This window comes from Salmo salar, chromosome ssa06 (genome assembly GCF_905237065.1).
Source record: "Salmo salar chromosome ssa06, Ssal_v3.1, whole genome shotgun sequence".
NCBI lineage: Eukaryota > Metazoa > Chordata > Actinopteri > Salmoniformes > Salmonidae > Salmo > Salmo salar.
Window position 1 is genome coordinate 29,650,756 of NC_059447.1, and position 15,865 is coordinate 29,666,620.

Below are 15,865 nucleotides of genomic sequence, written 5' to 3' on the forward strand. Positions count from 1 at the left end.
TACTATATTTTTTTTCTCAACTTTCCTAATATTAAGCACATTGCTTATCTTTACAACAGGAGTATAGCCTACCTGGCTGGCATGAAAAGGAACCACCGTTTCGAGAGAGAGGTCCATGATATTGGTCCATTCTAAATCAAAACATATTTCACACATATACACTAGCGGTCAAAATGTTTAGAACACCTCCTCATTCAAGGTTGTTTAAAAAATATATATATATTTTCTACCTTGTATAATAAGAGTGAAGACATCAAAAGTATGAAATAACACATAATCATGTAGTGACCAAAAAAGTGTAAAAAAATCTAAATATATTTGAGATTTGAAATTATTCAATGTAGCCACCCTTTGCCTTGATGACAGCTTTGCACACTCTTGGCATTCTCTCAACCAGCTTCATGAGGTAGTCACCTGGAATGCATTTCAATTCACAGGTGTGCCTTGTTAAAAGTTAATTTGTCGAATTTCTTTCTTTCTTAATGCATTTGAGCCAATCAGTTGTGTTGTGACAAGGTAGGGGTGGTAAACAGAAGATAGCCATATTTGGTAAAAGACAGAGTCCATATTATGACAAGAACAGCTCAAATAAGCAAAGAGAAACGACAGTCCATCATTACTTAAAGACATGAAGGTCAGTCAATACGGAAAATTTCAAGAACTTTGAAAGTTTCTTCAAGTGCAATCGCAAAAACCATCAAGCGCTATGATGAAACTGGCTCTCATGAGGACCGCCACAGGAAAGGAAGATCCAGAGTTACCTCTGCTGCAGAGGATAAGTTCATTAGAGTTACCAGCCTCAGAAATTGCAGCCCAAATAAATGCTTCACAGAGTTCAAGTAACAGACACATCTCAACATCAACTGTTCAGAGGAGACTATGTGAATCAGGCCTTCATGGTCGAATTGCTGCAAAGAAACCACAACTAAAGGACACCAATAAGAAGAAGAGACTTGCTTGGGCCAAGAAACACGAGCAATGGACATTAGACCGGTGGAAATCTGTCCTTTGGTCTGATGAGTCCAAATGTGCGATTTTTGGTTTCAACTGTTGTGTCTTTGTGAGACGCAGAGTAGGTGAACAGATGATATCCATGTGTGGTTCCCACCGTGAAGCATGGAGGAGGAGGTGTGATGGTGTGGGGGTGCTTTAATGTTGACACTGTCTGTGATTTATTTAGAATTCAAGGCACACTTAACCAGCATGGCTACCATAGCATTCTGCAGCAATACGCCATCCCATCTGGTTTGGGCTTAGTGGGACTATCATTTGTTTTCAACAGGACAATGACCCAACACACCTCCAGGCTGTGTAAGGGCTATTTCACCAGGAAGGAGAGTGATGGAGGGCTGCATCAGATGACCTGGCCTCCACAATCACCCGACCTCCACCCAATTGGGATGGTTTGGGATGAGTTGGACCATAGAGTGAAGGAAAAGCAGCCAACAAGTGCTCAGAATGTGTGGGAACTGCTTAAATACTGTTGGAAAAGCATTCCAAGTGAAGCTGGTTGAGAGAATGCCAAGAGTGTGCAAAGCTGTCATCAAGGCAAAGGGTGGCTACTTTGAAGAGTCTAAAATATATTTTGATTTTTTGGTTACTACATGATTCCATATGTGTTATTTCATAGTTTTGATGTCTTTACTATTATCCTACAATGTAGAAAATAGTACAAATTAAGAATAACCCTTCAATGAGTAGGTGTGTCCAAACTTTTGACTGGTACTGTATGTAAAAGGAGTATAGTGTTTGTGACATACTGTACAGTGTGTGTTTGCTTGTGTTTTTTTAAACTCTAGGGTTGCAGGGGTTTCACTAGGGTTGCAGAAGTTTCAGATGACAGGACCAACCCTTCAGTAACCCCTTACATCCAACTAACCTTCACCAAACACCGCTCATCTCCCAACCTGGGCACCTCCTGTCCTAACCCGTCACCCCCTCCCCATTCTCCCTGAGGAAATAAAAGTGTTCATGGAGAAAGGATCAGCCACTATCTCTGCTGAAGACCATAGGGTACCATGCCATTGCCAAACTACGCTCCAAGCAGTAAGGAAGTCATGCCTGTGCCAAAGAAAGCAGGTAAGGGTTCATGATCTAGTCTGTGAGTTTACATGTGTCAATACATGATGTAATTGAAAGCGGACCAAAACCCTCTCCTCCTCAGTTGAACAGATTTTTAAAGCAAATGTAATAATCAGTCAATCAGTATTACATTAAAATAACATTTTATTGGATTTCCCAATAAATTATAGAAATTACAATTTTTTATGTATATTTCACATTTTCAGAAATTAGCATTCATAATTAATATTCACATTCTCATGAATACATGTTTCGTGTCTTGTTGTGTTATAAATGGTTTTACTTTATCAAACACCAGGCAAGTAATGAATCATTTTGGATTGTTTTACTTTGTTGACATTGTATTGTTATGTCTCAAATGATTCATTGTAGTTTGTCAGTAACTTAACTAAATAATAAATAGGAAATTATTTCATTACCATTGGGTCATTTTTTTATAATACTTTTGAGATGACATTGTACCTAGTGAATAGGGAAATTAGGATTATTGTGGCTGATGTATTTCTGAAAATCAAGTTATTCAAGTTCCTATGCCTGCCTCTCACTGAAAACTACATCCAAATATGGAGTAAGTCCAGTGTCGTACTGTGAAATGCTGCCAGTGTTGTTTTTCCTGACAACCTCAGTTGCAAAAGGCCAGTGCCTCCAGGCTTTTCTGGGCCGCAGGATTAAGAAACAAGTCGTTATTTTAAGTTAACAAAGGAACCAACAGCTTTTTCACTGTGTCATACTCAAAGACACGTTTTAGCACTGGTATATGGGTCAAGGTGGAGTCTATATGTAGGCTATGGGGCATGGTGGAGTCTATATGTAGGCTATGGGGCATGGTGGAGTCTATATGTAGGCTATGGGGCATGGTGGAGTCTATATGTAGGCTATGGGGCATGGTGGAGTCTATATGTAGGCTATGGGGCATGGTGGAGTCTATATTTACATTTTACATTTAAGTCATTTAGCAGACGCTCTTATCCAGAGCGACTTACAAATATATGTAGGCTATGGGGCATGGTGGAGTCTATATGTAGGCTATGGGGCATGGTGGAGTCTATATGTAGGCTATGGGGCATGGTGGAGTCTATATGTAGGCTATGGGGCATGGTGGAGTCTATATGTTGGCTATGGGGCATGGTGGGGTCTATATGTAGGCTATGTGGCATGGTGGAGTCTATATGTAGACTATGGGGCATGGTGGAGTCTATATGTAGGCTATGTGGCATGGTGGGGTCTATATGTAGGCTATGTGGCATGGTAGAGTCTATATGTAGGCTATGGGGCATGGTGGAGTCTATATGTATGTTATGGGGCATGGTGGAGTCTATATGTAGGCTATGGGGCATGGTGTAGTCTATATGTAGGTTATGGGGCATGGTGTAGTCTATATGTAGGCTATGGGGCATGGTGGAGTCTATATGTAGGCTATGGGGCATGGTGGAGTCTATATGTAGGCTATGTGGCATGGTAGAGTCTATATGTAGGCTATGGGGCATGGTGGAGTCTATATGTAGGCTATGGGGCATGGTGGAGTCTATATGTAGGCTATGGGGCATGGTGGAGTCTATATGTAGGCTATGGGGCATGGTGGGGTCTATATGTAGGCTATGGGGCATGGTGGAGTCTATATGTAGGCTATGGGGCATGGTGGAGTCTATATGTAGGCTATGGGGCATGGTGGGGTCTATATGTAGGCTATGGGGCATGGTGGAGTCTATATGTAGGCTATGGGGCATGGTGGAGTCTATATGTAGGCTATGGGGCATGGTGGGGTCTATATGTAGGCTATGGGGCATGGTGGAGTCTATATGTAGGCTATGGGGCATGGTGGAGTCTATATGTAGGCTATGGGGCATGGTGGGGTCTATATGTAGTCTATGGGGCATGGTGGAGTCTATATGTAGGCTACTGTGTGTACTCTGATATTCACACCCTACTTCTTACAGTAGCATTTCTGTGCAGGTTGACTTTTATAAGAGTGTTGTTCAGTTACGGTTAAGCTACTTGGAATCGTAAGTGTTAACTACTGTTTTGGCATATGGACTTTATTATAAGGCTAGCTAAGGAGAGAGACAGACAGACAGACAGACAGACAGACAGACAGACAGACAGACAGACAGACAGACAGACAGACAGACAGACAGACAGACAGACAGACAGACAGACAGACAGACAGACAGACAGACAGACAGACAGACAGACAGACAGACAGACAGACAGACAGACAGACAGACAGTGCTCATCACTGGGTGTTTATTATGAATATATGATGTCGATAACATGTTGTTTATTGGCCACCAGTTAGTTACAAGCTGTATCATGTTCCTTTGACAGGCCCACTTTGCCAAGTACCTCTTTCCGCCTGTCTTGCTGCCAAATCTCTCCCCCATCTCATCAATCAGCTCATCAAACTGTTTCCCCCTCTTCTGACATCGCCTCTCCAGACCACAATGTTCCCACCGGATCAAATCCATTCTTTCAGCAGTCAGCTCTCACAGAGCCTCACTGGCCATGTCAGGTCTCATACCTCATCTCTGTCTGTCACTTTGCTCCATGAAACTAACCTCTCTGAATGCTGCCAATGATCCCGTCCACTTTTTTTCTATATTGCTATATTTCTCATCTTCCTTCTCCCTCTCCAGTTTCCACTCTGTGCTTCTTCATATATCCCTCTGTCCATCCAACCCTGCTATGGATCCTTCACATGTATCCAGTCCCAGCTCAGTGTGGCCTCAATGTCCCATCACTCCCTTCTCACTCCCTATCACTGCCATCCTCTGGCTCCCATGGTAATGAAGTGTGAAGTCATGGACAGTAACTCAAGTACCTGGCTGTGAAACACAAAGTTTTATTCATGGCTGTTTGATTCTGTGAAAATCTGACCGCTGAGGTTCGTATCTGATTGCTTCAGTTCTGACTCATGATGAATTATATTTCTTCAGATTGCCAGATTTAAATTTAGACAGTTGCATTGCTTTTCATGACAATGTCCAGCTAAACATTAATTATTACAAAGTCAATTGGAGCTAGGTCTTCACGGGTCCGGGTGGACCCGATATACCCAATTTCGGACCAGGGCCTGATCGGGTTCGGGTCTGAAATTCTAACTTATCCCTCAGGTCCGGGTTGGGTCCTGTTTGATTGGACCCGGCCACGGCTCTGCATAGCCTCTAGCATATTTATTTTACGCTAATAAGGTGAATTTATTGACTTATAGAAGGCCTAGCCAACATATACTGTAAAGACCTATTTGTTAACCAGAAGAACAACTTGGCTGATAAACAGATTGTTTTGGTCACTCGTTCCAGTTAGGGTACGGGTTGGGTCTAGGTCGTGTTGTCCTTGGGTCCATTCTGGTCCTGGTCCAACTTTTTAGACCAGTGAAGACCTCTAATTGGAGCCCATCACCTCCCAATGACTTTCTCCTTCTTTTTCTTCAAGAATGCTGTCATGTATCCTCCTGTTGGTTTGTACATCTTTCTGTCCATGCTTTTTCCATCCATCTCCATTTCATCATCGGCTTGGAACACAGCAAGGTTTTTTTTAGACACTTCATAACAGAGGGCAAAGGGATGGGTCTGAGCTTTGGCCAGCTCCCTTCACCTCTCTCCGTCACATCTCGTGATCTCCCTATCAGGGGAGATCCCGCTGTTCCCGAACCCGATCCGGGCAGAGAGCTCCATCTCATCCAGGGGGGTCGTGCAGACCACCGACGAGCACGTCCAACATAAGCAGCTTCTTTTCTACCATGTCAGAGGGGTCATCTTCCTGACTTCTGAAAGGCATCTACAGATGTCCTCAACATGGCCAACTGGCTTTCCTCCAATTACCAGGGAGGAGTCTTCATTTCATTCTCCGATTAGCTTCTGTCCATCCGCAGCACACCTATCATATGTCCTGAATGTCGTTGTTACTGTGAACAAACATCATACTCATCTTCAAAAACATCTCTAGAACTTGACAAATGTTGGTTAAATGGACAAACTTTTCCAAGATCAGAAGAAATCTTTTCAAATGCTGTCCCCAATACTGTTGGACTTCCATTCCAATCCTTCCTCTGCCATTTCAATCCTATGATTTCGCAATTAGATTTATGGTTCAATGGATTCCAATGCATTTGACCCGTATGTTTGACCTGAGGTAGCAACCTCCCTTGTTTGTCATTTTCTGCCACTGTCTCTATGTGCCTGAACATTCATCCACCCGTTTTCTCTTTCTTTAAATGCCTCTATCTCTGTGTCAACTCGTCAATCTCTCTGAGTATCTGTTTATCCATCTGTCAATCTGTCCAGGGCTTTGCTGGTGACCCCACTGAGAGCAGCAGGGTATCTGGCTGGGCTTATCCTCCACAGGGGAGCCAGAGCCCACTCATATCCCCCCCACCCCCGCCGGGCCCCGCTCATAATAACCAGCCAGGGTGATGTCTCATTCCATGGAGACTCTGGATGTTTTCTGGATGTCAGAAAGTATTCATACCCTTTCCCTTTTTGCAAAAATTTCTAAAAACCTGTTCTTGCTTTGTCATTATGGAGTATTGTGTGTAGATTGATGAGGGAAAAAAACTATTTAATCCATTTTAGAATAAGGCTGTAATGTAACAAAATGTGGAAATAGTCAAGGGGTCTGAATAGTTTCCGAATGCACTGTATACTGCCTGTGAAACATTCTCTTCAAATGAGGATCAGACACTTTCAAATAGCAAAATTGCCTGTCAAATGCTCCATCACATTACTGTGCTAGCAAAACATTTTAGCAGCCCCCCTCTTGACAGCGTTTTAGAGTTAAGTTCGTGCAATTCCACACATTTTGCCACGGGGCGTAGAGAAAATGTTGATGTTTTAAAGCAAGTTTGCTGCAATTCTACGATTTAGCAATTTTATAACTCATTTCATGTAATTGTACTCATTTTGCCATAGGGCGGAGAGAAAAAAATTGGCTGTTCGACAGCTAATTTCCTGCAATTCTATATATTTTTCCATAACAAAATCAATGGGGGCCCACCAGCCGATAATTCGACCATGATTACTAAGTAGCTAGCTGGCCGCTAGACTAATTTGCCTATATACAAATATTTTGCTGACATGGGCTAATTGAGTGACTATCAGTGTCTGACATAACAAGGGAAAAACTGCTGATGCACAACCAAATTTCAAAATTGCACCTAGTGTATTCTACTATTTTAACTTGCAAAAGTAAGGCTTATTACATTTTTTTGGGGAGCCACCAATTGCCCATCCCTGCTTTAAAATGTATATTTAAATCTCTCTACCCTCGCAATGATTCTCCTGAATCCCTTGGTGACACCCTCCATCAATGTCTTACTTTTGCCATCTACTAACTATCCTTGGTTATCCTATTAGCCGACTCTTGCTATTTTTCTCTGTGTCCCTCCCTCTCCCATCGCTCGGTCCCTATAAGGGAGGATTCCGGGAGAGTATGGGGAGGGATGACGGATTAAGTGACCTGTCAACAACCCCTTTCCTTCCTACTGCCCACGTCCCAACTCCCGAGATCAGATGTCCTTCTCCCTTTCCAAACCTTCCCTGATCATTACTTCTACTTGTTGTTCAGCACAGTATACATTATATGCATACCTTTCTGTCAAAGTCATTTTCATCTCTTTTGGGCAGTGTGCAGCTGTTCAGTCTTCAGGACACATTCAGTGGAGTGTAAGTCACAAACATGGAAGCTTGATTGGAAAGACCAGTGGATCAGAGTTCAGCCAACCACGATGGGAAGTTGTTGAAAGACATCATAACCTCTAAACTGGGCATACAGTAATGTGGCAGCTTCTTTGGTACACATGCTTCAAGCAAGGAAGATAGTGAAGTTCTCAGCCTCATTCTTCCTCTGCTCATCCTCTCAGTTTCACTTGGCCTCTACTGATGTTGTAACAAGCTCACATTTTCCTCATGGTCATCATCCTTTTTATTTTATTTTTTACCTTTATTTAACTAGGCAAGTCAGTTAAGAACAAATTCTTATTTTCAATGACGGCCTAGGAACAGTGGGTTAACTGCCTTTTGTACCTTGTAAGCTCGGGGATTCAATCTTGCAACCTTTGGATTACTAGTCCAACGCTCTAACCACTAGGCTACGCTGCCGCCCCATCCTGTCGGCTCCCTGTCCGCCACTGGGCAGACACGTCGCGAAAGCTGGAGAGTTAGGTTTTCCTCAGACAGGTGCCAGCATGGACTGTCCTGCGCAAAAGAGCTGGGCTAAAAGGACAGACTGGCCAATCCTTCCAGCAATGTGTTGGCAGGGCCACCATGATCAATGACCAGTTGACCACCTGTCCTCTAAAAAGTAATCCATTGGTGTTAGCAAAGGCCCTGGCTTCCTGCAATGGTGCAGACTGTCAGGAAGAACAATTAAGACATATCGCTCACGCTCTCTGCTATCCCCTCCATCACTGAAAGTTTGCTATCCAGCGACATCTTCAAACACGTGTTTGGGGCATTTGAAAGCAGTACCGGTATCCTATGTGTGCATGTGTGTGTTATGTAAAGGAGAAAATACCCATATCAGTCCCTCCAGGATTGTGGAATTCTGCGATTCTGCATATTATACGAGGGGTTGCAAATTTGACCAATCACCACAATATTACTGTATAAAACAGTCAAATCACAGCAATATTACTGCATAAACTGTTCAATGACCACACTACAAAAAGACGGGCCGAAATTCTTACCAATCCCAACACTTTTACCACAAAAAATGGTTCAATCAAGCCACATAACAAATCCCACTATGCCCTCAGATGAACCATCAAACAGACAAAGCGTTAATACAGGACTTTTATGCTCGCTTCGAGGCAAGCAACACTGAAGCATGCATGAGAGCACCAGCTGTTCCAGATGACTGTGTGATCACGTTCTCCGTAGCCGAAGTGACCTTTAAACAGGTCAACATTCACAAAGCCGCGGGGCCAGATGGATTACCAGGACGTGTACTCAAAGCATGCGCGGACCAACTGGCAAGTGTCTTCACTGACATTTTCAAACTCTCCCTGACTGAGTCTGTAATACCTACATGTTTCAAACAGACCACCATAGTCCCTGTGCCCAAGAAAGCGAAGGTAACCTGCCTAAATGATTACCACCCCGTAGCACTCACGTCGGTAGCCATGAAGTGCTTTGAAAAGCTGGTCATGGCACACATCAACACCATCATGTCGGAAACCCTAGACCCACGCCAATTCACATACCGCCCCAACAGATCCACAGATGATGCAATCTCAATCGCACTCCACACTGCCCTTTCCCACCTGGACAAAAGGAACACCTATGTGAGAATGCTATTCATTGACTACAGCTCAGCGTTCAACACCATAGTGCCCACAAAGCTCATCACTAAGCTAAGGACCCTGGGACTAAACACCTCCCTCTGCAACTGGCTCCTGGACTTCCTGACGGGCTGCCCCCAATGATGAGAAAGTCTATAAGGAGGAGGTCAGAGACCTGGCAGTGTGGTGTCAGGACAACACCCTCTCCCTCAATGTGAACCAGACAAAGGAGCTGATCGTGGACTATAGGAAAAGGAGGGCCGAACAGGCCCCCGTTAACATTGACGGGCTGAAGTGGAGCAGGTCGAGAGTTTCAAGTTCCTGGTCATGGTCTAAACACATCAAGGCAGTTGTGAAGAGTGCATGACAACACCTTTTCCTCTCAGGAGAATGAAAAGATTTGTCATGGGTCCCCAGATCCTCAAAAAGTTCTACAGCTGCACCATTGAGAGCATCCTGACGGGTTGCATCACCGCCTGGTATGGCAACTGCTCGGCATCTGACCGTAAGGTGCCACAGAGGGTAGTGCGTACTGCCCAGTACATCACTGGGGCCAAGCTTTCTGACATCCAGGACCTATATACTAGGCGGTGTCAGAGGAAGGCCCCAAAAATTGTCAAAGACTCCAGTCACCCAAGTCATAGACTGTTCTCTCTGCTACCGCACGGCAAGCGGTACCGGAGCGCCAAGTCTAGGACCAAAAGGCTCCTTAACTGCTTCAACCCCCTAGCCATAAGACTGCTGAACAATCAATCAAATGGCCACCCGGACTATTTACATTGACTCCCTCCCTTTGTTTTATACTGTTGCTACTCGTTGTTTATTATCTATGCACAGTCACTTTACAAATTACCTCGACTAACCTGTACCCTCCCATATTGACTCGGTACCGGTACCCCCTGTATATAGCCCCGTTATTGTTATGTAATTTTCTTGTGTTACTTTTTGATTCAAATTATTATATATTTTTTTACTTTATTTAGTAAATATTTTCTTAACTCTATTTATTGAACTGCATTGTTGGTTAAGCGCTTGTAATTAAGCATGTTACAAATAAAATTTGATTTGATTTGACATGTCAACAAACCTTTACCCCAGTCAGTGCATTTTCAAACCTATGGTTGACTTCTTCTGAGCCCTGGTACAGATAACATGAATTTGTGTGTGAATGGGTCCCTTGAGAGATACTGGTAGATGAAAAGTAAGAGTCCACAAAAACCAGTGAACTTGAAATAAATGAAGAACAGGAGTCAAGTATCTGAGAACACCCTTGTATTGTAAGCCATCACAAGGTATCACAATAAATATTTTGACCAATCAAAATGACATGAACAAAGCCACATTTAGCATAACTTTGGACCATATTTGCAACAACTTCCGCTTTACTGTTTCATTGACATTTCGCAATGAGTTATCTAAGTAAACAAAGCATTTACTGCAAATCAAGCATATACCTGATGACCAAACTGTCAACCGCTGGCATGTCAAAGAGGTACAGTGCCTTGCAAAAGTATTCACCCCCTTGGTGTTTTTCCTATTTTGTTGCATTACAACCTGGAATTTAAATTGATTTTTATTTGGATTTCATGTAATGGACATACCAATTTGGACTATTTTGTGTGAAGTGAAATGAAAAAAATAACTGGCTTCAAAGAATTCTAAAAGATAAAAAACGGAAAGGTGGAGTGTGCATATGTATTCACCCCCTTTGCTATGAAGCCCCTAAATAAGATCTGGTGCAACCAATTACCTTCAGAAGTCACATATTTAATTAAATAAAGTCCACCTGTGTGCAATCTAAGTGTCACATGATCTCAGAATATATACACCTGTTCCAAAAGGCCCCAGAGTCTGCAACACCACTGAGCAAGGGACACCACCAAGCAAGTGGCACCATGAAGACCAAGGAGCTCTCCAAATAGGTCAGAGACAAAGTTGTGGAGAAGTACAGATCAGGGTTTGGTTATAAAAAAATATCTGAAACTTTGAACATCCCACAGAGCACCATTAAATCCATTATTAAAAAATGGAAGGAATATGGCACCACAACAAACCTACCAAGAGAAGGCCGCCCACCAAAACTCACAGACCAGGCAAGGAGGGCATTAATCAGAGAGGCAACAAAGAGACCAAAGATAACCCTGAAGGCGCTGCAAAGCTCCACAGCGGGGATTGGAGTATCTGTCCATAGGACCAGTTTAAGCCGTACACTCCACAGAGCTGGGCTTTATGGAAGAGTGGCCAGAAAAAAGCCATTGCTTAAAGAAAAAAATAAGCAAACACATTTGGTGTTTGCCAAAAGGCATGTGGGAGACTCCCCAAACATATGGAAGAAGGTACTCTGGTCAGATGAGACTAAAATGTAGCTTTTTGGCCATCAAGGAAAATGCTATGTCTGGCGCAAACCCAACACCATCAACACCATGAACACCATCAACACCATGTTTTTCATCGGCAGGGACTGGGAAACTGGTCAGAATTGAAGGAATGATGGATGGTTCTAATTACAGGGAAATTCTTGAGAGAAACCTCCAGAGATTTCAGATTGGGATAGAGATTCACCTTCCAGCAGGACAATGACCCTAAGCATTCTGCTAAAGTCTTGTCTTGGAATGGCCTAGTCAAAGCCCATACCTCAATCCAATTGAGAATCTGTGGAATGATTTAAAGATTGCTGTACACCAGCGGAACCCATCCAACTTGAAGGAGCTGGAGCAGTTTTGCCTTGAAGAATGGGCAAAAATCCCAGTGGCTACATGTGCCAAGCTTATAGAGACATACAGCTGTAATTGCTGCAAAAGGTGGTGGTGGTGGTGGGGGGGGCAATAGTTACGCACGCTCAAGTTTTCTGTTTTTTTGTTATTTTTTGTTTGTTTCACAATAAAAAATATTTTGCAAAACAGATTAAGTCTGATAGGGGAGAATGAGAGCTGAGCTGAAACAAGATGGATAACCCTGTGAAAATCAAGTAATTTGAGCTAATGTCGCCCATAGACGAAAGGAGACTGACGGACGGTGACAGTCCGAGTGGAAACAGCAATAGCACCCAGTTTTCTGAGAAAGTGAGATGACAAATGAATGGACAGGAGGGAGAACCAGAGATTAAACAACAGCCAGAGTACTTCAGCAGCAGAGACAAACATGCTGTCAGTGGCGTGAAATAACGTCCATCACACACAACTTGTAATCTTATAACGGCCTGAACCCCGGTGTCAGTGGCTGTGACGTGCGTCCTTAGCGGATGTAAAGCCGTAACCCAAACCTGGGCTGGTATGGGTAAACTACATTAATCAGTGCTAAGAAAAAAGACTCAGAATAGCACACACACTCCAAAGTGATATATGGCATTAAGGCAAATAGTGGGAGGGAGGGGGATGAAGGGAGAGAGTGACAGGAGCAGGGAGATAGAAGCAAGGGAAGAAGAGATGAAGAGAAGGAAGGGAGAGAAGGAATCATGGACAGTAACTGCACCTAGCACCAGTGGCGGTTCTAGACCATTTCAACTGGGGGGGCCAAGCTGGGGCCAGTTCTACTGTTAGAGGGGCCAGTTACATTAGATGTTATTGTTGTCATATCGTTTTCTTCACTGCATTGCAGGCATTAGCAGGCAAAAGACCATGTTCATAATGCAGATGCATGTGGTACGATACTGTTGTGTTCCGCCTAAAGCCGTCCTTCTAGAAAATGTGTGTTAAATTAGTGTTCCGCGTTGCCACTGTCTAAAGCGGATGTAAAAAAAGAACGATAGCAAAAATTAGTTATGTAAAAATTATTTCATACTCCCCCACAAGGGGGTTCAAAATTGTTGTCACAGGGGCACAACCTCTACAAACTGCAGCTAGCACAACCTCTACAAACTGCACCTAGCACAACCTCTACAAACTGCACCTAGCACAACCTCTACAAACTGCAGCTAGCACAACCTCTACAAACTGCAGCTAGCACAACCTCTACAAACTGCAGCTAGCACAACCTCTACAAACTGCACCTAGCACAACCTCTACAAACTGCACCTAGCACAACCTCTACAAACTGCACCTAGCACAACCTCTACAAACTGCACCTAGCACAACCTCTACAAACTGCAGCTAGCACAACCTCTACAAACTGCAGCTAGCACAACCTCTACAAACAGCACCTAGCACAACCTCTTCAAACTGCACCTAGCACAACCTCTACAAACTGCACCTAGCACAACATCTACAAACTGCAGCTAGCACAACCTCTACAAACTGCAACTAGCACAACCTCTACAAACTGCAACTAGCACAACCTCTACAAACTGCACCTAGCACAACCTCTACAAACTGCAGCTAGCACAACCTCTACAAACTGCACCTAGCACAACCTCTACAAACAGCACCTAGCACAACCTCTACAAACTGCAGCTAGCACAACCTCTACAAACTGCAACTAGCACAACCTCTACAAACTGCAGCTAGCACAACCTCTACAAACTGCAACTAGCACAACCTCTACAAACTGCAGCTAGCACAACCTCTACAAACTGCAACTAGCACAACCTCTACAAACTACAACTAGCACAACCTCTACAAACAGCACCTAGCACAACCTCTACAAACTGCAACTAGCACAACCTCTACAAACTGCAACTAGCACAACCTCTACAAACTACAACTAGCACAACCTCTACAAACAGCACCTAGCACAACCTCTGCAAATGCACAGTGAATAAATACATAACAACAATCTGACACAAGATAATGTTCTATTTGGGAAAGATAATACATTTTTGCCTCTTTTCTGTAGGAAGAAAATCCCAGGCAGCTCCTGCAGGTATGATTTCTGTAAGACTGCATGTATAAGTACTGAAAAGCCTTTGTAAATCCTGACTAACAATAGCATCCCAGGAATTACATTAGACCGGTGGTGTAATTCAAACTGGATTATCTCATCAATATACCGTTAATGGATTTCACACTTTATCTCTCTCTCTCTCCTCATAACAGAGGTGCCGCCGGTGTACGAGCCCAATATTCATGATCCCACCACCAGGGCTGACCTTATGAAATGTAAGGCCATGTAATTGGCTCTTTATCACTTCGGGCCTCACTCTCTGTAATGCATTTGATGCTAAGTCCTGCTTGCCCACAGCCTATACAATGTTGAAATGCACAATTATGACCTGGCTTACAGTATATCCGCTTTACGGCCTACACACAAAAGAGATTGTACTTATCTCAATAATATCACAGTACTCATCTGACCTTATTGGTTCTCCGACCCTTTCATCTCATCCATATTCAACCAACCACTCAACTCAATTCCTCTCTCTTTACCTCATCGTTTCTCTTTCTCCTCTCAGACTGGATCCCCCTCTCCCTGGATGACAAAACGGCCCAGAAGCTGCTGTGGATATCCGAGAGCAACCTCAAGGTGTCACGTATGTCAGAGGAGGTGTGTCCATACCCCATGAGACCGGAGAGATATGAGCATTCACCACAGGTTGGTCTGCCATCCTCAGTTTCAGGGCACACATCATAGTATCATTGTGTAACTAAAGTGTGCCCACCGTTTTGGACATGCCATCAGTGCATGCCTGGCTCTAAGACATCTCTAATCTACCCTTTCTACTATCCGCTCTCTATTCTGTGCAGGTGCTTTGTAAGGAGGGGCTGTTGGGGCAGAGAGGGTACTGGGAGGTGGACTATGACGGCTGGGTGGTGATTGGGGCAGTGTACGAGAGCATGGGCCGGAAGGACGGGCCATGTGGGCTGGGAGAGAACGAAAGCTCATGGGGTGTGGGCTGGGCCGGCTCCTGCTACCACGTCTGGCACAACGGGGAGAACGTGGCGGTCGAGCTCCCTTTGTGCAACACCATGAGCATATACCTGGACCAGCCCGCTGGCATCATCAAGTTCTTCATCGTGGAAGGAGAAGGGGAGGCGGAAAAGGCGGTGCGACTGATACACAAGTTCAAAACTGACCTCAAAGAGAAGATTCTGCCTTGTTTCTGGGTTGGCAGTAAATCCTTCTGTTGGATCCGGAAGAAAGAGGGACAGTAACAAGAAGGGTGTAGGAAAGGAGAGATGGAATAACGGGTCAGGGAATTTGTAAGAGAGGGAGGTAAAGTGAACGAGAAGATATATGTTTCTAATATTTGGAGAAAAAGCACTGGTGTCAGAATGCAGAATTGAAGCAGAGAATAATGGAATCTTCACAACATGAAATCAGTGGTAATCTGTAAGATTCACATCATGTCTATTGTTTTAAGTGTTGCTGTTATCCCTCTGTTGCATGAGGACAACATACATATGAATTACTAGGTTATATTATAATATTTAGAATGACAATTATATTGACTATTAATATTTATTAGTACTGTCAGTAGTTTTGTTACAGCACTAGTTTGTTAGTGTTAAAGTAGGGTGTGTAGTTTACATTCATAGCTTGTATCATTTTATATCTGATTTAACCATGGTCATGTATGAATGTGATGAATAAATAAAACTGTGTAACAATAGAAAAAATATATAGAAACACAAC

General features: G+C 43.6%; 1 protein-coding gene across 2 annotated transcripts; it reads left to right on the plus strand.

Moving 5' to 3' along the window:
* The first annotated feature begins 1,884 nt into the window (after positions 1–1,884).
* Positions 1,885–15,864, plus strand: LOC106606917 (tripartite motif-containing protein 16). 2 transcript variants are annotated; one of them, XM_045720219.1, is made up of 5 exons: positions 1,888–2,079; positions 14,129–14,155; positions 14,329–14,391; positions 14,685–14,824; positions 14,977–15,864. In XM_045720219.1, the coding sequence occupies exons 1-5, from the start codon at positions 2,019–2,021 to the stop codon at positions 15,382–15,384; spliced, it is 699 nt and encodes a 232-aa protein (XP_045576175.1). In that variant the 5' UTR covers positions 1,888–2,018; the 3' UTR covers positions 15,385–15,864. The 2 variants fall into 2 exon arrangements, with proteins under 2 accessions (XP_045576176.1, XP_045576175.1); XM_045720220.1 differs by lacking the exon at positions 14,129–14,155 and having other exon boundaries at positions 1,885–2,079.
* Position 15,865: the final 1 nt, after the last annotated feature.

Bases quoted from the DNA above. Each gene is read 5' to 3' on its own strand.
- LOC106606917 (XM_045720219.1), top strand. From the start codon at position 2,019: ATGCCATTGCCAAACTACGCTCCAAGCAGTAAGGAAGTCATGCCTGTG. The intron at 2,080-14,128 runs GTAAGGGTTCAT...TCTTTTCTGTAG, and splicing joins GCCTGTGCCAAAGAAAGCAG to GAAGAAAATCCCAGGCAGCT. The intron at 14,825-14,976 runs GTTGGTCTGCCA...TATTCTGTGCAG, and splicing joins GATATGAGCATTCACCACAG to GTGCTTTGTAAGGAGGGGCT.